Source organism: Hyla sarda, chromosome 3, assembly GCF_029499605.1.
Source record: "Hyla sarda isolate aHylSar1 chromosome 3, aHylSar1.hap1, whole genome shotgun sequence".
In the NCBI taxonomy this organism is placed as follows: Eukaryota; Metazoa; Chordata; class Amphibia; order Anura; family Hylidae; genus Hyla; species Hyla sarda.
The window spans coordinates 237,746,124-237,771,849 of NC_079191.1; the positions used below are offsets into that span (position 1 = coordinate 237,746,124).

Below are 25,726 nucleotides of genomic sequence, written 5' to 3' on the forward strand. Positions count from 1 at the left end.
TAACCTGTAAAAAGTATAAAAAATTAAAAGTTCTTAAATAAAAGTATGAAGTGTAAAAAAACAATAGGTATTGCCACATCCGTAATGACATGTACTATAAAACTATAATGTAAATTATCTAGTACGGTGAATGGCGTAAAAAAAAAAAAAAAAAACAGCAAAATTTGCCAATTTTGGTACAAATAGCGGAATAAAAAATGATCAAAAGGTAGCACGTATCGCAAAAATGATACCAATAAAAAGTACAGCTCATCTCACAAAAAATAAGCCCTTAAAGGGGTACTACCGTGCTGACAACTTTTCCCCTATCTAAAGGATAGGGGATAAGTTCCCTGATCGTACGGGGTTCCGCCGCTGCTACCCCCCGCAATCTCGCACGCAGCACCCGGCTCTCATCAGGCCCCAGAGCGAACATCGCTCCGGGTCTGATGACTGCCGGTCACAGTGCTGGAGTATCGTGACGTCACGCTCCGCCCCTCAATGTAAGAACGGGGTGAGAACGGGGTGCTGCGTGCGAAATTGCGGGGCTCCCCAGCGGCGGGACCCCGCACGTTTAGGCAACTTATCCCCTATCCTTTAGATAGGGGATAAGTTGTCAGCACGGTAGTACCCCTTTAACGGCATCAGACAAAAAATAAAAAAGTTACGGATGTTGGAACATGAATGACAGAAAAATAATTCCCAGGATCTTCAGTGCTGGTTCGGGGAGGTGGTGCTTCTTTCAGTGAAGCTGGCTGTGTCTCTTCTCTCACTCGGTGCAGGAAGGCTGGAAGCAGACCCTCCTCCTGCTTAATCACCTACTACTACTGCTGTGACCAAACCCCTTCCCCACCCCTCTAGCTCTGCTAGACGGCAGCAGTACAGAGGAGAGGGAGAAGCAATGTTTGACTCCCTTCCTTTTCTATCAGCCTCTCTTCCTAGAGGCCCTGTGAGACATGCTAGGCAGGAGAGCTCTCTCCCTTGCGGAAGGCAAGTCACATGGTCTCCCTCTCTGAAGGTTAGTCACATGGTCTCCATCTCGGCAGTTGAGTCATGTGGTCTCCGTCTCGGAAGGTGGGGGCTGAGGGAGGAGGGACAGCATCCGAGACGGAGAAACAGCAGGGAGGCAAAATTATGTTTTCATGAAATTTCCCTATAGTAGGAATGGTGAAGGGAGTAATAATTTTGAATGGATGTTAATTGAATTTAAAAAAAAAATAGGACGGAGGGGACTATTGATAGAATAAAATTATTAACTGGAATACCCCTTTAACTATTCCTTTCATTGTTATATGAGTATATGTATAAGATTATGTTTTTATACCTTAGCTGATGGGCTGTGCCCCCATGGCATTTTGACTGGGTTATATTTTAATTAATTATTGGTCTTAAATGTTAAATGTTTCTCTTCATAAAATTGTATTCTCGTAAAGACCCAATGCAAAATTAAAAATAAAACAACTTTGACATGTATTTAAAATATAAAAAGGCAAATGAAGAGAATTAAGTAGGCTTGAGTGCTCTGTTTAATATAATTTTATTTCAGCTAGCCATTAAAAGGTAATATAATTGCAAGACTTTTATTTTATTTCTTTTATTTAGAATAATTACTTACCTTCAAATGTATCTCCAAAAATAGACTCTCCTCCATTTCCTTTTCCAGATGCTATATCTATTTAACATACATAAAAATAACATAAATGCTGAATAATTTTTCACAACTGTAATCTAAAAAGGTACTAAATGTGCTGCACAACAAACTAAAAGTGTGCACTGAATGGAAACTAATAAACATGGCTCACTTTACCCTTTAGATGCCTCGGTTAATAATGACCACAACATCTAAGCTGTTTGACATAGCTGTTCCCACTGTTTGCTTATTGGTGCCCCACAATGCAAGTGAGATCGGGAGAGCCATGCTTTACTATGGTAGCTGAGGGTCTGAAAAAAGGGCCCCCAGGTCTGTCATGAGCATATGTTATTAGGTCATGCCAGGGTCCACTAGCAATAATGGTTTGAAATAATGGTTTGGGATATTAAGAAGCTCAGACAATTAGGTAGGTCACCGAAAATGCTAAATTCACTAAGAATTTTGGGGAACCAACGGTGGGGTTAAATGAAAAAATAATAAGATCAGTAGCAAAGATGGCCAGTTTACAAGAGATCCCCCAAATATAACCACCCTGTATTAAAACATTGGCTCCAAGTGCCAGGTGTTCCATAACCAGGATATTTAAAAGAGGAGACAGGAGACACCCCTTCCATTTCACATTAAGGATCTTAAAGAGAGGAGAGGAAGCCATTGACCCAAACTTGAGCAAAGGGGCCACATCAGAGCACCCAGAAAATGCATGAAAAACTCAATCTACCTGGTCAAATGCCTTCTCGAGAATCAACAAAAAGAAGACATAGAGGAGACCCCATGAACTTTGCTCAAGATCAACAAGAGAGTTTTAACCATATTGTCCTTTTACCTTAATATCAAGGACAAAACCCACGTGGCCATTCTGAAATAATGCAGGGATCGGCGAATAAAGGCAGTTTGTGGGAACTTATCAATGCTTAAATTCTCTTTACCTCCCCCTTGTATCCAGCCATTTTTCACTATGCGATGGAATGGAGATCCTTTGAAATGCAATTTCAAACCACTTTGAGAATCCCCAGCTTCTCCAGTGCACAAGTACTGGAAGTTTTTGCACGTTTTAGGACATATATCTGAAAATAACTGAAATACAGATATGTTCTTGTCAAAAGCATATGTTGTCATCTAGTTCCCAGAAACAAGTTGCTGTGCACATTATCAGAGTCAGTTTTGTTGCAAAAAAGTCTTACTTTCCAGAATCTTTTAAGGGTCTATTCACATGTACAGTATCCTGAACAGGATTTAAAGCTGCAGATTTCAAGCAGTGTTTAGTCAACTAGTTTACATTGAAATTTGCAGCATTAAAATCCTGATAATCAAAAATGGGCAGGATACTGTATGTGTGAATACAAAAGGGGTTACCCAGGAAAAAACTGGCTCCAGAAAGTTGAGCAGATTTGTAAATGACTTCTATTTAAAAAATCTTAATCCTTTCAGTAGTTATGAGCAGCTGAAGTTAAGGTTGTTCTTTTCTGTCTAAGTGCTCTTTGATGACAACTGTCTCAGGAACTGTCCAGAGTAGAAGCAAATCCCCATAGCAAACCTCTTCTACTCTGTGCAGTTCCCGAGACAAGCAGAGATGTCAGCAGAGAGCACTGTTGCCAGACCGAAAAGAAAAACTCAACTTTAGCAGCTGATAATTATTAGAAGAATTAAGATTTTTTAATAGAAGTAATTTCCAAATCTGTTTAACTTTCTGTAGCCAGTTAATATAAAAAAAAAGTTTTTTCCTGGAATACCCCTTTAAGGGTAGGGTTACACATGCCATATTTTGCTGCTGCGTATTTTCCTGACCATTAAAGTCAATGGGTAAAAGAATCAGCTGAAGACAATACACAGCAAAATACAGCACGGGTGACCTGACCCTAAAGTTATTATTTTTTTTTTATAACAAGAACAGAGGAAACAAGTGACAGAAATCAGTAAGTACACAATATAAACACATGAATTCCCAACAACAAAAAATGTATACAGTATATTTCAAAAATAAAAAGATAGATAGATAAAATAAGGGGTAGACTAAGGGCAGAGGAAAGGAAGGAAGGAGGAACCATTTTTTTAATGTATAACATCTGTTTCCAAAGCCAACATGTAAAATCTTAATAATCAGGTGAGTAAAATGCAAAGTATCTGTTCTTTTTGGCCCATTTGCTTCAATTAAATAATGAAGACGCTCTGCAACACTTTTTGGTGAGAAAGTTGTGGGGAGATTTATAGAATATACTCCACTGTGTGACAATTATTGGCTGCCAGACATCGTGTACCTGTAAGGTTTGAGGTCTAGAAGAAGTTCGGTATCACTGACAGCAGTTTCAAATCTTGTCATCACTTCTATGATGGATAGAAAGTATAACACCATAATGTATATCAGTTTCTAAAGTTGCAGCCTGCCTATGAAGCTTAGTGTAAAAATGGTCCCATTGAGATACACAAAGAGGAGACTTTGGCCATCATAGGTTCAGCCTGGAGTGCAGTCTGAAAGCTGGCACCAATGCTATCAGTAAGCGCCGCCTCCTTGTCTTCAACACCTCTGGTCACAAGAAGTCTTCAGTCCTGACATCACTGAACAGTCTGCCCTGACACCTCCCAGAAGCTCTGTTCTTCAGCCTCCCTACAGTGACAGATCTTCCTGGTGCAGGGAGGATGGCAATCTCTAAGGTCTGGGAACTGCTCTTGTTCCCCTGCAGCAAGGCTCCAGCTCATAGGTTAACCCTTCAGGTTCTGCCCCATCAATATTTCCCCTGTTAACCCTTCAGGTGCTGTTCCTTCTCTTTTCCCTCCTGTTAACCCTTCAGGTGCTGTCTCTTCTCTCTTACCCCAGTTAACTCTTCACAGTGCGGTTCTCACTTTTTTTCCTCCTCCCATTATCTCTTCCCTGGTCCTCTAATCCTGCTTTTTTTTGTTGTTTTTTTTTAATCTGATTAATCAAAGAAATAATCGGCCAACTGATCTATTATGACAATCATCATTAGTGGCCCTACATAGAGCTCACATTCCAGTTGTATCATTTACTTGATGAAATTCATCGATTCCCATCTAAGTGTAGCTCATAAGTGGGAGAGGGCTATTGGACGTGTGACTGCAGAGCAATGGTCTTTTTTTGAGTGGGCCTTGAGCTTGTGTCTCAATGAAGGGGTTAAACTCTCCCAAAATATATTTAATACACAAGGTCTACAAAACCCCAATGTTTCATCATCATGTGGGATCAGAAGAGGCTCTAATTATTTGAGATACTTTTTAGAATCTACCAATCTACTCAACCTGTTATGGAGTTGCCTGTATTTGGATACATATTAGACCATAGTATTGAATATGATGTTCACAGTTTATCCTGGACGGGTACCTAGAAGCCCTAAAATTTGTCTTGTAGGTTTTATTGATGAGAATGTCCTAAAATGGTTGTAGCAAGGGTAAATTTAGTGAATATATATATCTCACAGTACATTTTAAGAAGTTCTTCTACATTGGAAATATGTTTGATTTCACATAATTAGCCCTATTTATCTTTGTGCTAAAACCCCTTTAACCAGCGGTTTCCTTTTTCTTTAATAAAAAATAAAAATGCAGCAATATTTTATAAATGATGCTAAAATTAACACAGAGGTTAAATTACATACCTCAAAGAGTAATCTCCCTGTTGGCTTATCCTGAATTGCAATGTCAAGGTATACCAACACATGCTGTAAAAAGAAATTGCCCTTTTGTTAGTTTTATTACAAAATAAGAGCATGTATATATATATATACACATGATACAAGTTTAACCTCTTAAACCACCATGATGTAAGCGGACCGTTATGGTGGCATTAAGGGTGTCTAGGCAGTCTCAGAAGCCAAACCCACTCCATACTCAACAGCTGACAGCTACCATCCACTCGATCTCCACTGTTGTCTTTTTAAGCGTTAAAGCAGCATTTAAACAGCGTTGGGCACACATCATTGGTGGTGTAGCGGTCGGACCTGGACCTCGTCCATGCTGCTTAGCTTGAATGCAGAGAAACCTGTTGACAAGATGTCTTGGCCATTTTTGCAAGACATGGTTGGACAGAACTTTAGCTCGGCCTACATCCAATATCTCCATTATAACTCATTCACTGTTCTTTTCCTTAATGGGAAACTAACATCACCAATCCATCTGTTTAGAGGAACCAAACAGTGCTGTCCCCTATCGTCTTCCCTCTTCAGTTTATCCATGGACCCCCTGCTCTATCACATCCCATTCTCCTTGGTATGCCTCTTAGTTATACAGAGCTTCAAGTTTCTGCCTATACGGACAACTTGCTTCTCTTCATTTCAGATCCGGCTGACATCCCAATTGATTTCGTTTCCAGAAACACAGCCCAGATTTTCTCAGGCCTTTTCTCTCTCTTTTGCACCAAGCTCATGCTGCGCCCCACCCTCTATTTCATATGTTTTGTCCTGTTGTCTCTTTTACTAGAGACAGATTTTTCCCTAAAAAAGGCAGTGGAAAGCAGACTGCACAGAACAGCCCAGTCTTCAGTGCCACTGCAAACAATCATTATGAACCTGACTCCATTAAATGTCAAAAGAATCCATCAGGATAGGTTAGATGGTACCTGTTATTAGTAATAAAAATGTATGTTATAGATTACTATTTACGTTTACTATTACTATTTATATGTTATAGATTACTATTTGAATAGTTTTTCTAAGACGCTTCCTAATAAAATGTTGTTACTTTAAGTGTTAAATTAACCCCTAAAAGTTTTGCCACCAGGGGTCCTCATTCTGGTCCGCCTGCAGTCCTGCTTGCAGATTGTCTCCTGCAACAGCCTGGAAGAGACAAAAGTCAGGAAATGCAGGTGGGACCACAGCTCAGCACATTGTATAAAAGTGTGCAGTAGAGTTCAGAGAGCTGAGGGGGGTGTATGCGGTATTAGCCAATCACAGCCCTTCTCACACTGAACTTCTCTTGGCTGTGTGTAGCAGAGTAAGAGAGGAAGTTCTCCCCAGCAGGGCTTCAGATGATATCACACCTGCCAGGAAACACCCCTTCCAGTCTATGGAGCTCACTGAGACTGAGCAGAAAATACAGAGCTATATCAAGGTAGAAATTAAAAAAATAATAAAAATAAAGGCAGGGGGTGGTTTATCATGATGCAGAGAAGTGAACTGATCCTGACAAATAGTCTTTAAGAACTGGTGTGCCTCTCATGGTTTTGTTATGAACATAAGCCAGCTAGCTAGACAGAACAAAACAAAACACTAGAATACCAGACAAAAGTTCCTTCCTGGCCAATGTAAACTAGTGATTTTCACTGAATATCACTTTCATCAAATTATCCACACTTCATTCACACTTTATTACTTGTACCAAATGTTACACACACACTTGACCAGTAACAGACAACATTAGTGACCAATGCTCCATCTCATGAAGGGGGGGGGGGCATACACATTAAACTGCAAAAGACTCTCAAGGGAGAGATGACCTCAAAATTGTATAATCATAATCAATATAGTTAGCCTGATCGCCCATAACATTAATCCCTTCACAAATGTCCACCGTATATAAACATTGGTAGTCCGGGTATATGGAGCTGGCTCAAAAGCTGAGCTCGCTCCATACACAACTGGTGCCGGCTGCTATTTGCAGCTGACATCCGCCACTAATGACCTACATCTGCAATCACGTTCATGCCGGTCATTTAACCCATAAATGTTGTGATCAACAGCGATCATGGCATTTAGAGGGCTGTCTGACAGGTGCCCAAGTGGTAAGGCTTAACAATCGGTTACTATGGCAGCTGGACCATGCCTGCCTTGTTACCTCTATCTATACAGTCTGCCTCAGACAGATTTTACTAGTAGAGGGCTGATTCCACGTCTTAGTGCAGTGGAATAGCACTGCACTGAGCTCTATGGGGAGACTTAAACAGCATAAAAATATACAACCCCTTTTAACATTTTGCAAATAATAAGTCTAAATGTCAAAAAAACTAACATATTTGGTGATAACATACGGTGATTTGTGTACATCTTAGAAACAATTGACAAAAACGACTAAAAAAGACCTATCTACCACAATCGATCATGTCACAAAAATGAGCCCTCATACAGCTTCTTATATGGAAAATTAAGAAAGTTATAGGGGTCAGAATAGGGCAATTTTGAGTAAAACAAGTTGCAAAATAAAGCAATAATAAATTGACCATATAAATTGGAACAATGGAGTAAGATAGCCTGGTCTGATGATTATTTTTTTTCTTTTACATCATGTGTACGGGCAGGTGTGAGCATATCCCTTAGCTTTACAAAAGATGGCCCCAGGATGCACTATGGGAAGAAGGCAAGCAGACAGAGGCCATGTGATGAGTTAAAAGATTTATTTGGATGTTACTCTGACACGATCCACCAAACTACACATTGTTACAGACCAAGTATACCTATTAAAGAGGTTGTCTAATAAACCCACTTTCATTATAACACACTCATGAATGTACGTTTTTTAAATTGACATACATTTCATAAGGTGCGTCATTCCCCCATTGGTCTGTTATTTTCTTCCTAAATTCACTAACATTTTGTACGTTGCATCCAGCATACATTACTTGGCAGTGCACATTAACATTAGACTGAAAGTGGCAAGTATGGGCTGTATACCTTTATCTCATCATACTGATGAACCGGCAGTAAGGCCAGACACATGTTCAGTATGAATAGTCAATCATGGGGTTTAGATTGGCAGCTTCCAAACACTTAAGTGGGCATGACAGAGGCCAATGAGCTCAGATATGCGAGTCCTAGCAATTGTTTGGATGCTGTCAGTCATTACCCAAAGCTCAATATTCATACTGGTAATGTGTCTGGCTTAAAATGCATGCACTCTCGAAATTGACAAGTGGGCGGTTTGACTTTATGGTTTGTCTTTGCACGCTCTGATACTGTCCAGTCAGTGCTGTTAGTGCCAGACTGTGACAAGAAGCATGGTAACAACCCAGTGGGCAATTTATTATAAGAAAAGATGCCTCCCTTTATAAGGAATGCAAGCATGTAAATCCTCATACTGTACATCCCTTAAAGAGAACCAGTTTAAAATTCTTACCCATTGGTATCATACACCTGATAAACTACATTGTATTTTTCCCAATTTATCTCCCATCTGTTGGAGATGTGAATCAGAAATACCACACTCCCTCCCATTTTTTGAGATCAGCCGTCACTTAGACATTATTGGGTTGAGGTGCAGTCCATAATACACAAAGTGACGAAATTCCACGTATCTCTTAACCCTTCTGTCTACCTCCTAAACGTCCTACCTCCTGGTATCTCTACTGCATCAGCTAGACTCATACTTCACATTCTAACCGCTGTGAAGTGTCTACTTGCACAGTGGTGGAAACGAAAAGAAGTTCCACCCGTCCAGGCCTTAATAAATAAAATTGAGGTGATAAAACGGATGGAGTACCTTTTCAACCATGATTGATTACAAACTCCCTTATTTCCATAGGATTTGGGAGTCATAGGAAGAATATGTTTTGACACTAGATTCTACTGATCCAAGATAATTTTAAGATACACGATGTCATCCATGTGATTCTTTCCTTTATCTTTTCCTTTCTTTAAGCTGTTTCCCTTTTCATTCTTCCTCCTATTTTTATTTTATTTTTTCCCCTTTTATTACCTTATTATTTAAAGCGTACCTGTCAGGTCAAACAAAACATTTTTTAATTTATATATCACTCAGTACCTAATCCTGACCATGTACATCTACTTTTTATGTGTCTAGCACCTTTATTTATTTTTTTATTACACTTTTAATTTAGCTCACTAGTCTGAATTCCTCCCAAAAGGGAGGGGGCGGGTGAATAATGATACATATCCCCATACCTTAGTACTTCTCATGTGCTTGGTGTAAAAGTCCTCTGCCAAAGCCTTGTAGAGTGGCAAGGGTCTGTAGTCTTTGTAACTCCACATATCATTGGCCCACATTTTGAGGGCCTTTTCATCACCTATGAACTCTCCATTAGCAAAGCACATGACTTGAGATGAAAATTCCCATACTTCCCCTTTAAGTTCCTAAAGAAAAGAAATATTAACACAGACACACTTTTAGTAGTACCACATGGGAGGTTGAAAAAATACAAGTTGGGATGCTTTATGGCAAATTACAGTCAAAGAGGAACTGGTCTGATTACATACTGGTTGTATTGTATGTTGATAAGGCCCCTCCCACACCCCCGTTCCAGGGGTATTAAAAACCTAAGCATATTATCACATACATTGTACTTGTGTCTGTGTCATGTATTAGAACCTTTTAATATATACACACAACATCCTAGAATAAAGGGTGCTTTAAAAATAACTACTAATAATAATAATGATGAGGAGGTGCATGCAGCTGGTCACTTAAAGGGGCTGTGTGGCACATTTATATATGTAAAGAAGTCCATGTAAATAAAGTAACACTCCTATATTGTCTTTCCCCCATGCAGCTGATTACTTCCTGGTTTCTTCTCTAAGCTGTGACTCTGCTGTTACCATGCAACACTTTCCCATAATCCCCCTTGCTTGCATGTGCAGCAGAGGGATGCTTCAGCATTCAACTTTGTTTAAAATGCTGTCCAGGCTGCTAGAATAAAAAAAAAAAATCTTTGACATACCGTACATACTACCGCTCCCCCGGTGCCTCCAGTATCGCTGTCTGGCCTCCACTGATGTTCAGCTAAGGCTGCTTTCACACTATAAAATTCATCCGTTTTAAAGATCCGTTTGATGTTCCGTTATGAAAACCCTGAAAATCGGCCGTTAAACGTCCGTTACAAAATCCCATTATAGTCTATGGGATTTTTACATTATCCGTTTTAATCCGTTATAGTCGGTTATTAATAACGGACATTATTTTGTGATGGTAGAATGAACAGAAGAAATAGTGCATACACTATTTCTCCCGTTACTATCTTCCGTCACAAAATAATAAAACGGATAATGTAAAAATCCCATAGACTATAAAGGGATTTTCTAACGGACGTATGGGATTTTGTAACAGACGTTTAATGGCCGATTTTCAGTGTTTTCATGACGGAACATCAAATGGATCTTTAAAACGGATGAATTTTATAGTGTGAAAGCAGCCTAATCGCTAGCAACAGCAATGTCCTGTCTGCCAGTGATAGGCTGAGCGACAGTCCTTTTCCAATATTTGTAGAGGTTTTTGTTTTTTAAGTGCCAGGATGTTGATAAAAAAAAGTTGACTGCCAGAGTACCCCTTTAAGGTGGCACATGGGAGATTAATATGTTTATTTAGCTCTCAAACTGTCTGTTTTCAGAAATGCTTGTACATCTGAAATATGTTTAATTTTATATAATGCATCAGTTTAGACCTACTTATTTTTGTGAGGCAGTCCCTTTAAAGGGGTACTCCGCCCCTGGCATCTTATCCCCTATTTAACGGATAGGGGATAAGATGTTAGATCGCCGCTGTCCCGCTGCTGGGGACCCCGGGGATCGCCGCTGCGGCACCCCACCATCATTACTGCACAGAGCGAGTTCGCTCTGTGCATAATGATGGGCAATACAGGGGCTGGAGCAGCGTGATATCATGGCTCCGCCCCTCATGACATCACGGCCCGTCCCCTTAATACAAGTCTATGGCAGGGGGTGTGACGACCGCCACGCCCCCTCCCATAGACTTGTATTGACGGGGGCGGGCCGTGACATCACGAGGGGCGGAGCCGTGACGTAACGATGCTCTGGCCCCTGTATTGCCCGTCATTACGTGCAGAGCGATCTCGCCCTGCGCAGTAATGATAGCGTGGTGCCGCAGTGGTGATCCCCGGGGTCCCCAGCAGCGGGACCGCGGCGATCTGTCATCTTATCCCCTATTCTTTGGATAGGGGGATAAGATGTCTAGGGGCGGAGTACCCCTTTAAGCATCCTACACACTGCAAGTGTGTGCTGCACATACGCAAGAACTCAAAGAAATTCACACAAATTATTTATTTTACCAGCAATGGTTTACAAGCTAGGGGGAGGCTAGAAAGAAAGATATAAGGTAGAAATAAGTTAAGGTTACAATAGTATAATTACTTTATAATTCTCTATTTAGTCAAACAGAACTTAAGCAAAAAAAAGGTAAAGAAGAGTATATACCTTTTTCCTTGTACACAAATACTCATGCCATGCACACTGAAGAAGTGGCCGCAAGATTGGTTCTTCAAAATCAGCATCAAATGAATGTTTCAGCACCTAGAAAGAAAATGTGTTCTAGTAAATAGAGAAGATTATATTGACTTTGATCCACAAACAGGACATGAACAGGACATGAGCAGATGTTACATCCATATTACAATTAGGACCACAATAAGGAGCTAATGTTAATATATGGAAATGTTCACACGGCTGGGTTTCACAGGAGAGCGGTCATTGTACACTGACAGTTTTACTGTGCTGCAGTACAGATGTAATGCAGTATAGTATAATAACAAAAAAATATCAAAATATAATGGTTTTAGTGTAAAAAATAAATGTCCCCTTCCCAAAAAAGCCCTATACAGGTGATACTCGAAAAATGTGAATATTGTGCAAAAATTCATTTATTTCATCTTAACCCCTTAAGGACGCAGCTCATTTTCACCTTAAGGACGCAGCCATTTTTTGCAATTTTGACCACCGTCACTTTAAGCATTAATAACTCTAAGATGCTTTCACCGATTATTCTGATTCTGAGGCTGTTTTTTCGTGACTTATTCTACTTTATTTTAGTGGTAAATTTTCGTTGTTACTTGCATCCTTTCTTGGTGAAAAATCCCAAAATGTCATGAAAATTTAGCATTTTTCTAACTTTGAAACTTTCTGCTTGTAAGGAAAATGGATATTCCAAATAAATGATATATTGATTCACAAATACAATATGTCCACTTTATGTTGGCATCATAAAGTTGACAAGTTTTTACTTTTTGAAGACATTAGAGGGCTTCAAAGTATAGCAGCAATTTTCAAAATTTTCTTGAAAATTTCAAAATCTGAAGGGACAGATGTTACAGAACTACAACTCCCAGCATGCCTGGGCAGACTAGGCATGCTAAGAGTTATGGTTTTGCAACATCTGGAGGGCTACTGTTTGGGCACCACTGTATATAGTGGTCTCAACACTGTGACCCTCCAAATGTTGCAAAACTACAACCCCCTGGGAGTTGCAGTTTGGCAACCACTAGGAAGGCAGCAGTAACTATTGCTTTACTGCCACCTTCCTTGATACTCCCCACCGTCTCCTCCCTACCTCCGCCGCTGATCTCCGCTGATGCCACCGATTATCGGCGGTCCCCACCGCATCTTCTCCCCAGGTACCGGCCGCCATCTTCTCCCCCTGTTCTGCCCGACATCCAGGGGTGGGCAGAGCGGGGTGTTTCCATGGTCAGGGCCGGCCTTAGGTGTTCAGGAGCTAACCTTGTGGCGCCCCCCCCTATTACCCCATAAACATACAAAAAGAGGAAAAAAATCTTTGTAACAAATATTTTTTTAATATATTTAATCATTCCCCTGCCCCCTTAATCAGTCCCATGTCCCCCTTAATCAGATGCAGTATAGTTCCCCCTCATTAGGTGCAGTATAGCTCCCCACAGTAGGTGCAGTATAGCTCCCCACATTAGGTGCAGTATAGCTCCCCACATTAGGTGCAGTATAGTTCCCCACATTAGGTGCAGTATAGTTCCCCACATTAGGTGCAGTATAGCTCCCCACATTAGGTGTAGTATAGTTCCCCACATTAGGTGCAGTATAGTTCCCCACATTAGGTGCAGTATAGTTCCCCACATTAGGTGCAGTATAGTTCCCCACATTAGGTGCAGTATAGTTCCCCACTTTAGGTTGGCAGTATAGTTCCCTCCACATTAGGTTGGCAGTATAGTTCCCCCCACATTAGGTTGGCAGTATAGTTCCCCCACATTAGGTGCAGTACAGTTCCCCCACATTAGGTGCAGTATAGTTCCCCCACATTAGGTGCAGTATAGTCCCCCACATTAGGTGCAGTTTAGCTCCCCCACATAAGGTGCAGTATAATGTTCCCCCACATTAGGAAGAAGCAGGTTCCCCACATTATGTGCAGTATAGCTCCCCACATTAGGTGCAGTATAGCCCTACATTAGGAAGAAGCAGTTTCCCCACATTAGGTGCAGTATAGCTCCCCACATTAGGTGCAGTATAGCTCCCCACATTAGGTGCAGTATAGCCCCACATTAGGTGCAGTATAGCCCCACATTAGGAAGAAGCAGTTTCCCCACATTAGGTAGTAGCAGGTTCCCCCCCCCCTCCCCCCACCGACTCACACACACACACACACACACACAATCAGTCCCATGTCCCCCTTAATCAGATGCAATATAGTTCCCCCTCATTAGGTGCAGTATAGCTCCCCACAGTAGGTGCAGTATAGCTCCCCACATTAGGTGCAGTATAGCTCCCCACATTAGGTGCAGTATAGTTCCCCACATTAGGTGCAGTATAGTTCCCCACATTAGGTGCAGTATAGCTCCCCACATTAGGTGTAGTATAGTTCCCCACATTAGGTGCAGTATAGTTCCCCACATTAGGTGCAGTATAGTTCCCCACATTAGGTGCAGTATAGTTCCCCACATTAGGTGCAGTATAGTTCCCCACTTTAGGTTGGCAGTATAGTTCCCCCCACATTAGGTTGGCAGTATAGTTCCCCCCACATTAGGTTGGCAGTATAGTTCCCCCACATTAGGTGCAGTACAGTTCCCCCACATTAGGTGCAGTATAGTTCCCCCACATAAGGTGCAGTATAGTTCCCCCACATTAGGTGCAGTATAGTCCCCCACATTAGGTGCAGTATAGCTCCCCCACATAAGGTGCAGTATAATGTTCCCCCACATTAGGAAGAAGCAGGTTCCCCACATTATGTGCAGTATAGCTCCCCACATTAGGTGCAGTATAGCCCTACATTAGGAAGAAGCAGTTTCCCCACATTAGGTGCAGTATAGCTCCCCACATTAGGTGCAGTATAGCCCCACATTAGGAAGAAGCAGTTTCCCCACATTAGGTGCAGTATAGCTCCCCACATTAGGTGCAGTATAGCTCCCCACATTAGGTGCAGTATAGCCCCACATTAGGTGCAGTATAGCCCCACATTAGGAAGAAGCAGTTTCCCCACATTAGGTAGTAGCAGGTTCCCCCCCCCTCCCCCCACCGACTCACACACACACACACACACACACACACACAGACAACCACACATGAACACACACAGACACACACACAGACACATACACATAGACAACCTTACCTGACCTGCGCTTCTCTTCTCTCCGGTGTCGGCCTGACGAGTGACGTCACTGACGTCCTGTGCGGGTCTGCGGAGGTACGTCACATGTGCGACGTCCCTCTTCAGACTCGGGCCGCCAGCCAACCGGAGACGCGGAGGAGGTCGGGGTAAGTGAAGCCTTCCGGTGTAATGAAGAAAACTGTGCCCTGAAGCGGAATGTGACCCTCCGCATAGGGACACAGTTGAGGGAGGGTAGTGGGAATGTAATGAGAGGGAGCGGCCTGCAAAGCAGACAACTGTGTCCCTGTGTGGAGGGTCACATTCCGCTACAGGGCACAGTTTTCTTCATTACACCAGCATTTAGTGCTGCTTGAACGAAGCAGGGCTAAATCCGGGCGTCGGGCAATACAAATTATATATACTTGGTGCGAGCTGTGTCGGCCGCCCGGCGCCCCTGTTGCTATGGCGCCCTGTGCGGCCGCACAGCTCGCACACCCCTAAGGCCAGCCCTGTCCATGGTAACCCCCCCCCCCCCCCCCGTCTTCAACTGCCATTGGTCAGTAGTCATTGCTGGCACCACTGCAACCTCGCTCCTATCCCTTAGGATGATCGGGACTGTTCGGGACAGCTCCGATCATCCCTATTTTCCGGGCGATCGGGTCACCAGAGACCCGATCAGCCTGGAATAACGACAAATCGCAGATCTGAATTGATCTGCGGTTTTCCGCGATTGCCGACATGGGGAGGTCTCAGGACCCCCCTGGGCGATATATCGGGATGCATCCTGGTCCAGTCCCCGCCCCGTGAGCAGCAGGGACCGTAATTCCCACGGGCGTATCCATACGCCCTACGTCCTTATGTACTCAGTACTTGGTTTGGGGCCCCTTTTGCAGCAATTACTTCCTGAATGCAGCGTGGCATGGAAGCTATCAGCCTGTGGCACTGCTGAGGTGTTATGGAAGACCAGGATGCTTCAATAGCGGCCTTCAGCTCTTCTGCATTGTTTGGTCTCATGTCTCTCATCTTTCTCTTGGCAATGCTCCGTAGATTCTCTATGGGGTTCAGGTCAGGCGAGTTTGTTGGCCAATCAATAACAGTAATCCCATGGTCATTGAACCAGGTTTTGGCGCTTTTGGCAGTGTGGGCAGCTGCCAAGTCCTGCTGGAAAATGGAGTCAGCATCCCTATAAAGCTCATCTGCATAAGGAAGCATGAAGTGCTCCAAAATCTCCTGGTAGACAGATGCGTTGACCCTGGACTTAATGAAGCACAGTGGACCAACACCAGCAGATGACATGGCTCCCCAAATCAACAGACTGTGAAAACTTCACAATGGACTTCAAGCATCTTCCTCCATACTCTGGGTCCTTGCTCTCATCAGAAAAAAGGACTTTGGACCACTGAGCAACAGACCAGGTCTGTTTTTCTTTAGCCCAGGTAAGACGCTTCTGATGTTGTTTGGTGTTCAGGAGCGGCTTGACAAGAGGAATACGACATTTACAGGCCATGTCCAGGATCCTGCTGTGTGTGGTGGCTCTTGGTGCACTGACTCCAGCCTCAGTCCACTCCTTGTGAAAGTCCCCAAAACTTTTGAATGGCCATTTCCTGACAATCCTCTCCAGGCTGCGGTCATCTCTGCTGCTTTTGCACCTTTTTCTTCCAAACTTTTTCCTTCCACATAACTTTCTATTAATGTGCTTTGATGCAGCACTTTGGAAACATCCTACTTCGTCTGCAATTACCTTTTGAGGATAGTCCGGATGGTGGATAAGCAGCCCCAAACAAGTTCCAAAGATAGTCAAGCTGTCCTGCAGGCTCAGGGAGCATCAGTGTCAACGCGGACTATCCGTCGACATTTAAATTAAATGAAACGCTATGGCAGGAGACCCAGGAGGACCCCACTGCTGACACAGATACATAAAAAAGCAAGACTACATTTTGCCAAAATGAACTTGAGTAAGCCAAAATCCTTCTGGGAAAACGTCTTGTGGACAGATGAGACCAAGATAGAAGTTTTTGGTAAAACACATCATTCTACTGTTTACTGAAAACGGAATGAGGCCTACAAAGACAAGAACACAGCACCTACAGTGAAATATGGTGGAGGTTCAATGATGTTTTGAGGTTGTTTTGCTGCCTCTGGCACTGGGTGCCTTGAATGTGTGCAAGGCATCATGAAATCTGAGGATTACCAATGGATTTTGGGTTGCGCTGTACAGCCCAGTGTCAGAAAGCTGGGTTTGGGTCCTAGATCTTGGGTCTTCCAGCAGGACAATGACCCCAAACATACATCATAAAGCACCCAGAAATGGATGGCAACAAAGCGCTGGAGAGTTCTGAAGTGGCCAGCAATGAGTCCAGATCTAAATCTCATTGAACACCTGTAGAGAGATCCTAAAATTGCTGTTGGGAAAAGGCGCCCTTCCAATAAGAGAGACCTGGAGCAAAGTAAGAGTTGTCCAACATTCCGGCTAAGAGGAGTAAGAAGCTTATTGATGGTTATAGGAAGCGACTGATTTCAGTTATTTTTTCCCAGAGGGTGTGCAACCAAATATTAAGTTAAGGGTGCCAATAATTTTGTCCAGCCCGTTTTTGGAGTTTGATGTGACATTATGTCCAATTTGCTTTTTTTTCCTCCTTTTTTGGTTTAGTTCCAATATACACAAAGGGAATAAACATGTGTATAGCAAAACAAGTGTTTCTGCAATCCTTTTCTGTGAGAAATACTTCATTCATCATGGAAAAATTTCAGGGGTGCCAACATTTACGGCCATGACTGTACATAACAAGTGAGTGTGTATTTATATATATGTATATAAAATGTGCAAATATTTCAATACCAAGTGTGTACCGTTTGTTTAGCCCCCTTTGACATTGCCGTTAGTGCACGGCAGTGTGGCGGCCGCTGGGAGAGCCGAGCAGAATAACGGGAGAAAAATAACAGCATATGCCATCTTTTTCTCCCGTTATTCATAACGGGTCTCGGCGGCCCCCATAACAGTAAATGGGAGCTACCAGAAACCTGTTCTTTGCCGTTGTTCCCCGTTATGAGAATGACCGTTAAAGTCAGGGGAAAAAAAAAAAGAGACTTTGACGACCATTCTCGACAGGGAGCATCGGCAGTGTGAAAGTAGCCTTGGTTACACACACACACACACATATATATATATATATATATATATATATATAATGTGTTTGTGTGTGTATATATATATATATATATATATATATATATATATATATATATATACACACACACACATACATATGTGTGTAATATGATTCATATAGTGTTTCTTTTTGGCAAGTCTGTTGAGGTTAATGCATTCCTTTAAAGGGAACCTGTTACCTCCATATTGTCCCGGTACCTTATAGATGTGCTGAATGGCATTCTGACTGTATCTTTATATGTCACAGCCAATCTTCAGTAAATTATTTGCACCATATGCAGATAGGAAGCAGTGTGGCAGCTCATGGGAACCACTTACAGCAACGCACTCTAAGGCCATGTTCACACTTCCATAATTTCCGGGCGGTATTCCGCTTTTGATTTTTGCCGAAGATTCTGGAGCAGCAGAGTCCCATTGAACTCAATGGGTTTCTGCTGCGCTGCGCTATACACACGTCCGGAATTTCCATGCCAGATGTTTCTGGCACGGAAATTCAGTTTTCCATGCCCACAGAAACAATGAACCTGAGACGGCTCATTCCTGTGTGGTCCTAGCACCGGTAATCATCGGAATATCCGCACAGAGATTTTCCATGCGGACAATCTGGATGTGTATGGAATTCCGCACTGACATTCCGCAGCAGCTTGATTTCAATGGGATTCTGCTGTACTGTACACACAGTGGAAACCCCGATTCTAATGTCTGCATAAAGAATATTCTTACTGCGGATTCTGCTCGGACATTGGACACATTTTTGGCTGTGTGAACCCTGCCTTACAGTGCAGGAAAGGAAGATGTTAAAGGTTGCATATGTCTTTGAATTTTTAGTGTGTGTGGGAGGGGGGGGGGGGGGGGTCTGCTTTTATTGTCCCCTGTTTGATATACCTATGGTTAGAAATTAAAATTACACCGTACTGGAAGGGTCACAAGTGCCGTATTTTGCTGCTTATTAATGTACGTGTGAATGTACCCTAAAGTGCTATCCAGCCAATTATTTTAAGGTGATGTACCCAGGCTGTGTTTAAAAAATAAAAATAAAAAATCCTGTACTCCCCTCCCTTGCTCCCCCCGTAGCCGTCGGTCTCATCTACACTTCTTTTCTCAAAGCTGCAGACAGCATTTTTACATTGCCGCTCAGCCAGCCAATCACTGGCCCCAGCGATGTTCTGACCCAGTGATTGGTTGAACAGCGATGTGACATGCCGTCTGCAGCTTTGAAAAAAGAAGTGTAGATGAGACCGACGGCTGAGGGGAAGCAAGGGAGGGGGAGTACAGGATTGATTTTTTTAGTTTTTATAATTTTAAAACACAGACTGGGCATATTACTCAAAACATTGGCTGGATAACCCCCTTTAACCCCATGAGGACACAGTCAATTTTTTTATTTTTTTCAACCTCGCCTTCTAAATGACATACCGTATTTATCGTCGTATAACACGCACTTTTAAAACCTAAATTCAAGGCAAAAACCCTGCCTGCGTGTTATACGCCGATAAATCTTCTGGTCACTGATTTAAAGTGGCCGCGGCAGCTTGTTAAGGATTAGCAGCCTGCCCGCGGCCACTTTAAATAAGTGACCAGCGGCGGCTCCTGCGGGTTCAGACTTCTTCCCGCTCTGCTTTTTATTTTCCTTGCCTCCCTTCTCCCCCTGCTTTTTATTGGTTTTTTTTTTTATCTTCCTTACCTAGCCATGCTCCGGAAGGCCTGGTCAGGTGGTGGGTCTTGCAGGCTGCGCTGTCAGTGAAGCAGGAGAGTGATGTCCTCTGCCGGCTCCGCTGCACAGCATCAGGGATGTCACTCATCATTCCCTGCATCTGCCTGCATCATTCCCTGCAGCTTGTTCAACTTCAGCAGCCGGCCGCGGCCACCTTAGAATAGTGACCAGCCGCAGCAGCAATGAATGAAAAGTGACGTCCCTGATGCTGTGCAGCGGAGCTGGCAGAGGACGTCACTCTCCTGCTTCACTGACCGTGCAGCCCGCAAGACCCGCCACCTGACCATGCCTGCCGGAGTGCGGCTAGGTAAGGAAGATAAAGAAGAAAGAAAAAAAAAATTTAAAAGCAGGGGGAGAAGGGAGATGTTGAGGCAGGGGGGGCATGATGAGGGGGGGGGGGATGATGAGACAGTGGGGGGGAATAATGAGATGGGGGGGAATGATAAGACAGTGGGGGAATGATGAGAGGGTGGGGGAATGATGGGGGGAATGATGAGAGGGTGGGGGAATGATGGGGGGAATGATGAGAGGGTTTGCGAATGATGAGAGGGTGGGGGGGGGTAAGGGGTGTAAATGTGGCACAGGGGCTGATAAAAGGGGAGGAATGATGTGGCACTGGGGGGGACCAAATTGAGGTGCAGGGGAAATCAAAGTTGGGGGGATGATATGGCATTTATCTTCCATGTATTTATTTGTTTACTTAAATTTCCCTGTTAAAATGGGGGTGCATGTTGTACGCCAGTGCGTGTTATACTCTGATAAATACGGTAACTCTTATTTTTCCATCCAAAAGCAACTGTGAAATGCAGTGCTTCATTCTTGACTATTCAGTGGATGAGATTTTTTAACTGTTTTTTTTTTTTTTTTCAAAGGTGCAATAATAATGTAAAAAAACAACGCAAATTTTTACCACTTCTTTCTTGCCTTACAAAAGTGACATCCTGCAGCAAGTTCTGAGGTGATTTTTCATTTGTGCAAAATGTATCAAAGTCTGTGGACTGTAGCAGCAAAAAAAAAAAAAAGAAACAAATTTTTCCATATATGGGGCTGTATAAGGATAATTTTTTGCACCGTGAACTGTATTTTTTATAGGTAACATTTTTGTTTTGTTGGGACTTTATTACTTTTTTTTTTTTTTAATGATGTGATCAAAAAATCTGTATTTCATTGTTGGCATTTTTTTTACTTTACGTTGTTCACCGTGCGGGATCGTAAACATTATATTTAAATACTTGGACAATTATGCACAGGGCGATATCATTTAGTTTTTTATTTTACTCTTTTTTAACCCCTTCCTGACCCATGACATACATGTACATCATGAGTTGGGTGAGTGGACATTACCCAGGCCCGCGGGTCATGTTCACGTCATAACTAGAAGATGTCTGCTACTATCAGCAGCTGATATTTGCCGGTAATGAATGACATTGGAGATCGCTCTGATGTCTGCCATTTAACTGGTTAAATACCATGATGTATACAAATCAAGGCATTACCTGGTGTAAAGGGTTATAGGTTGCTAGGGAAGACTGAGGCCTTACCTTGTCCTCTGCGTCTTCCCTGAATCCTATAGAGATACATGGAGGGGCGTGCCGGCTGCCGGGTCATGCGGGGACGGAACGCCCCCTTTCCTGTACATTGCTGTAGCCCCGTACAGGAGATCACGGGGGGGGGGGGGGGGGGGGGGCCAGTGCTCGGACCCCTGTGATCTAAAATGTATCCCCTAGAAGGATAGAGGATAAACTTCAGAGCACTACAGATCTCCTTTAAGGCTCCCTTTGGCAGCCCTTAGCAATTGAGCACAGATTTCATGGATCAATGTAATGCAAAAGCATTACATTAATCTATATAAGTAAAAGTAATAAAAAAAGGTTTTTAAAAACATTTTAAAAATCCCTCCCCTATAAAAAAAAATATTTTATATATATAGAGAGAGAGAGAGAGTTTAAAAAAATGAGAAAGGTTTTTTTTTCTCAATATATATATATATATATATATATATATATATATATATATATATAATGAAAAAACACCCCCTTTCTAATTTTTTAAATAGAACACTGTAAAAAAATAAATAATACACATATTTGGTATCGCCACATGCGTAAAAGTCTAAACTATTAAATTGTTATGTTTCTGATCCTGCACAGTGAACGGCGCAAATGCAAAAAAAATTCCAAACCCCAAGAATTGCTGATTTTTTGGTTACATTACATCCCAAAAAGTTTTTAAAAAAATACAGCTCATGGTGCAAAAAAAAAAAAAACCCTAACACAGCTCTGTAGGGGGAAAAATAAAAAAAATTAGAGTGAGAACATGGTATTGAACAAAGTTTACATTTTTTTAAGTAAAAAATTTTTTTTTTTTTTTTACAATAGAACGAAAACCAAAAGGTATTCAAGTTAGGTATCATTAGAATCGTACTGACCCATAGAATAAAGAAAGCATGTCAAATTTACCATATTTTTAACCCTGAAAAAATGATTACCCTACAAAATTGTGCAATTCCATTATTTTTTTCCCAGTTTTGCCCTACATATCATTTTTTTCTGGCTTTGTAATACATTGTATCAGTGGAAAGTACAACTTGTAACGCAGTAAATAAGCCCTAATTCTACTTTGTCTGTTGAAAAATAAAGTTATGGGTAAGTAGTAAAAAAACAAGAGGAAGAAAAAAATTTGCTGGGTCATTAAGGGGTTAAGGCTTCTTTCACACTGCTGTTAGAACATGGCAGTGTGACGGCCATCAGGGGAGCTATGCTATTAATACATTAAACTGAACAGTGAGATCGACGCTCTACTGATACAGTCTGGCTCCGCGCCAGGCTGCATCACTGCAGTGCGCATTCGGCTGGTAGGTAAGAGGTCTCCCACCATTTTAGCTTATGGAATAGCTGTCTATCCACCCTCCAAAATGGACACAGTGTGAGGGTGTTTTCTGGAAGCAGCCTCCTCCAATGAAACGGAAGTGAAGATATATCTACTTTTGTCCTGGCCCCCAATGTGCCCCCCGCTGGAGATGCCACTGATGGCGCACAGTTTTGCTGGGACATTGCTGTAACCCTGGGAGTAAGCAATACTGAATAATATCAAGCAGAGATCAGAGAACTTCCCTATTCATTATAGAAAGAAGAATTATTTACATACATTTGCTGAAACGTATTTGAAATGAATATTACATTACTGTTTCCTATAGGCGAGAAGCAGCTAGTAGAGATGAGCAAACTTAAAGTAAATTCGATTCGTCATGAACTTCTCGGCTCGGCGGTTGCTGACTTTTCCTGCATAAATTAGTTCAGCTTTCCGGTGCTCCGGTGGGCTGGAAAAGGTGGATACAGTCCTAGGAAAGAGTCTCCTAGGAATGTATCCACCTTTTCCAGCCCACCAGAGCACCGGAAAGCTGAACTAATTTATGCAGGAAAAGTCATCAACTGCCGAGCAGAGAAGTTCGTGACGAATCGAATTTACTGTAAGTTCGCTCATCTCTAGCAGCTAGTGATCAGAAGCTATGCCCTGTCCTATCCATCCTAGTGATCAGAAGCTATGCCCTGTACTATCCATGCTAGTGATCAGAACCTATGCCCTGTCCTATCCATCTTAGTGATCAGAAGCTATGCCCTGTCCTATCATCCTAGTGATCAGAAGCTATACCCTGTCCTATCCATCCTAGTGATCAGAAGCTATGCCCTGTCCTATCCATCCTAGTGATCAGAAGCTATGCCCTGTCCTATCCATCCTAGTGATCAGAAGCTATGCCCTGTCCTATCCATTCTAGTGATCAGAAGCTATGCCCTGTCCTATCCATCCTAGTGATCAGAAGCTATGCCCTGTCCTATCATTCTAGTGATCAGAAGCTATGCCCTGTCCTATCCATCCTAGTGATCAGAAGCTATGCCCTGTCCTATCATTCTAGTGATCAGAAGCTATGCCCTGTCCTATCCATCCTAGTGATCAGAAGCTATGCCCTGTCCTATCCATCTTAGTGATGAGAAGCTATGCCCTGTCCTATCCATCCTAGTAATCAGAAGCTATGCCCTGTCCTATCATCCTAGTGATCAGAAGCTATGCCCTGTCCTATCCATCCTAGTGATCAGAACCTATGCCCTGTCCTATCCATCTTAGTGATCAGAACCTATATATACCCTGTTCTATCCATCCTGGTGATCAGAAGCTATACCCTGTCCTATCCATCCTAGTGATCAGAACCTATGCCCTGTCCTATCCATCTTAGTGATCAGAACCTATATATACCCTGTCCTATCCATCCTAGTGATCAGAACCTATGCCCTGTCCTATCCATCCTAGTGATCAGAACCTATGCCCTGTCCTATCCATCTTAGTGATCAGAACCTATATATACCCTGTTCTATCCATCCTGGTGATCAGAACCTATGCCCTGTCTTGTCCATTCTAGTGATCAGAAGCTATGCCCTGTCCTATCCATCTTAGTGATCAGAAACTATGCCCTGTTCTATCCATCCTGGTGATCAGAAGCTATACCCTGTCCTATCCATCTTAGTGATCAGAACCTATATATACCCTGTCCTATCCATCCTAGTGATCAGAACCTATGCCCTGTCCTATCCATCCTAGTGATCAGAACCTATGCCCTGTCCTATCCATCTTAGTGATCAGAACCTATATATACCCTGTTCTATCCATCCTGGTGATCAGAACCTATGCCCTGTCTTGTCCATTCTAGTGATCAGAAGCTATACCCTGTCCTATCCATCTTAGTGATCAGAAACTATGCCCTGTTCTATCCATCCTGGTGATCAGAAGCTATACCCTGTCCTATCCATGGCAGTCACATAGTTGAGCTCTACACAACAACCTCTGCTCCATCAGACGAGACCTGCTAGAGGAAGCTGCTGCTATTCAGTGACCCAGAAGCCTCTGCGCTTAAATCCCCTTAATTTACCTCGGCTGCACATTTGGCAACGTGGAATGGGGGTTCACTGAGAAGCCCGACAATCTCCAGCTGTAGCCGCTCAGAGGCCATGACGTGACTGCAGATCCACTACGCGTCCCGTGCGTCCCTATCACCTAGGCAACGGGGTAGCGCCCGGACTACTCACTAAGGACGCAGGGTAGGCTGTGACGTCATCCACATTTCTTCAGGACTCTGGAGAAGTGGAGTACAGAACGCCCTGATCGGTCACGCTACTGCCATGTTTAAACATAGAAACTGGTGGGCACAGCCGGCCATGTGTATACAGATAAACTGGTGGGCACAGCCTGCCATGTATACATAGAAACTGGTGGGCACAGCCTGCCATGTATACATAGAAACTGGTGGGCACAGCCGGCCATGTATACATAGAAACTGGTGGGCACAGCCGGCCATGTATACATAGAAACTGGTGGGCACAGCCGGCCATGTATACATAGAAACTGGTGGGCACAGCCGGCCATGTATACATAGAAACTGGTGGGCACAGCCGGCCATGTATACATAGAAACTGGTGGGCACAGCCGGCCATGTATACATAGAAACTGGTGGGCACAGCCGGCCATTTATACATAGAAACTGGTGGGCACAGCCGGCCATGTATACAGAGAAACTGGTGGGCACAGCCGGCCATGTATACAAAGAAACTGGTGGGCACAGCCGGCCATTTATACATAGAAACTGGTGGGCACAGCCGGCCATGTATACAGAGAAACTGGTGGGCACAGCCGGCCATGTATACAAAGAAACTGGTGGGCACAGCCTGCCATGTATACACAGAAACTGGTGGCCACAGCCGGCCATGTATACATAGAAACTGGTGGGCACAGCCGGCCATGTATACATAGAAACTGGTGGGCACAGCCTGCCATGTATACATAGAAACTGGTGGGCACAGCCTGCCATGTATACATAGAAACTGGTGGGAACAGCCGGCCATGTATACATAGAAACTGGTGGGCACAGCCAGCCATGTATACAAAGAAACTGGTGGGCACAGCCGGCCATGTATACAAAGAAACTGGTGGG

At 43.0% G+C, this 25,726-nt stretch overlaps 1 protein-coding gene across 2 annotated transcripts in view; it reads right to left on the minus strand.

Moving 5' to 3' along the window:
- The window catches only part of PPIL6 (peptidylprolyl isomerase like 6), a 64,342-nt gene extending 39,524 nt beyond the window's left edge, over positions 1-24,818 (minus strand). The window contains exons 1-6 of one of the 2 annotated variants that reach the window (XM_056566289.1): positions 24,668-24,818; positions 11,734-11,829; positions 9,472-9,660; positions 5,239-5,301; positions 2,557-2,704; positions 1,595-1,651 (exon numbers count right to left, since the gene is read on the minus strand). In XM_056566289.1, coding sequence (XP_056422264.1) covers positions 1,595-1,651; positions 2,557-2,704; positions 5,239-5,301; positions 9,472-9,660; positions 11,734-11,829; positions 24,668-24,748 — 634 coding nt within the window. In that variant the 5' untranslated portion in view covers positions 24,749-24,818. The remainder of the gene's footprint in view (positions 1-1,594; positions 1,652-2,556; positions 2,705-5,238; positions 5,302-9,471; positions 9,661-11,733; positions 11,830-24,667) is intronic. The other variant, XM_056566290.1, reaches the window with a different exon arrangement.
- Positions 24,819-25,726: the final 908 nt, after the last annotated feature.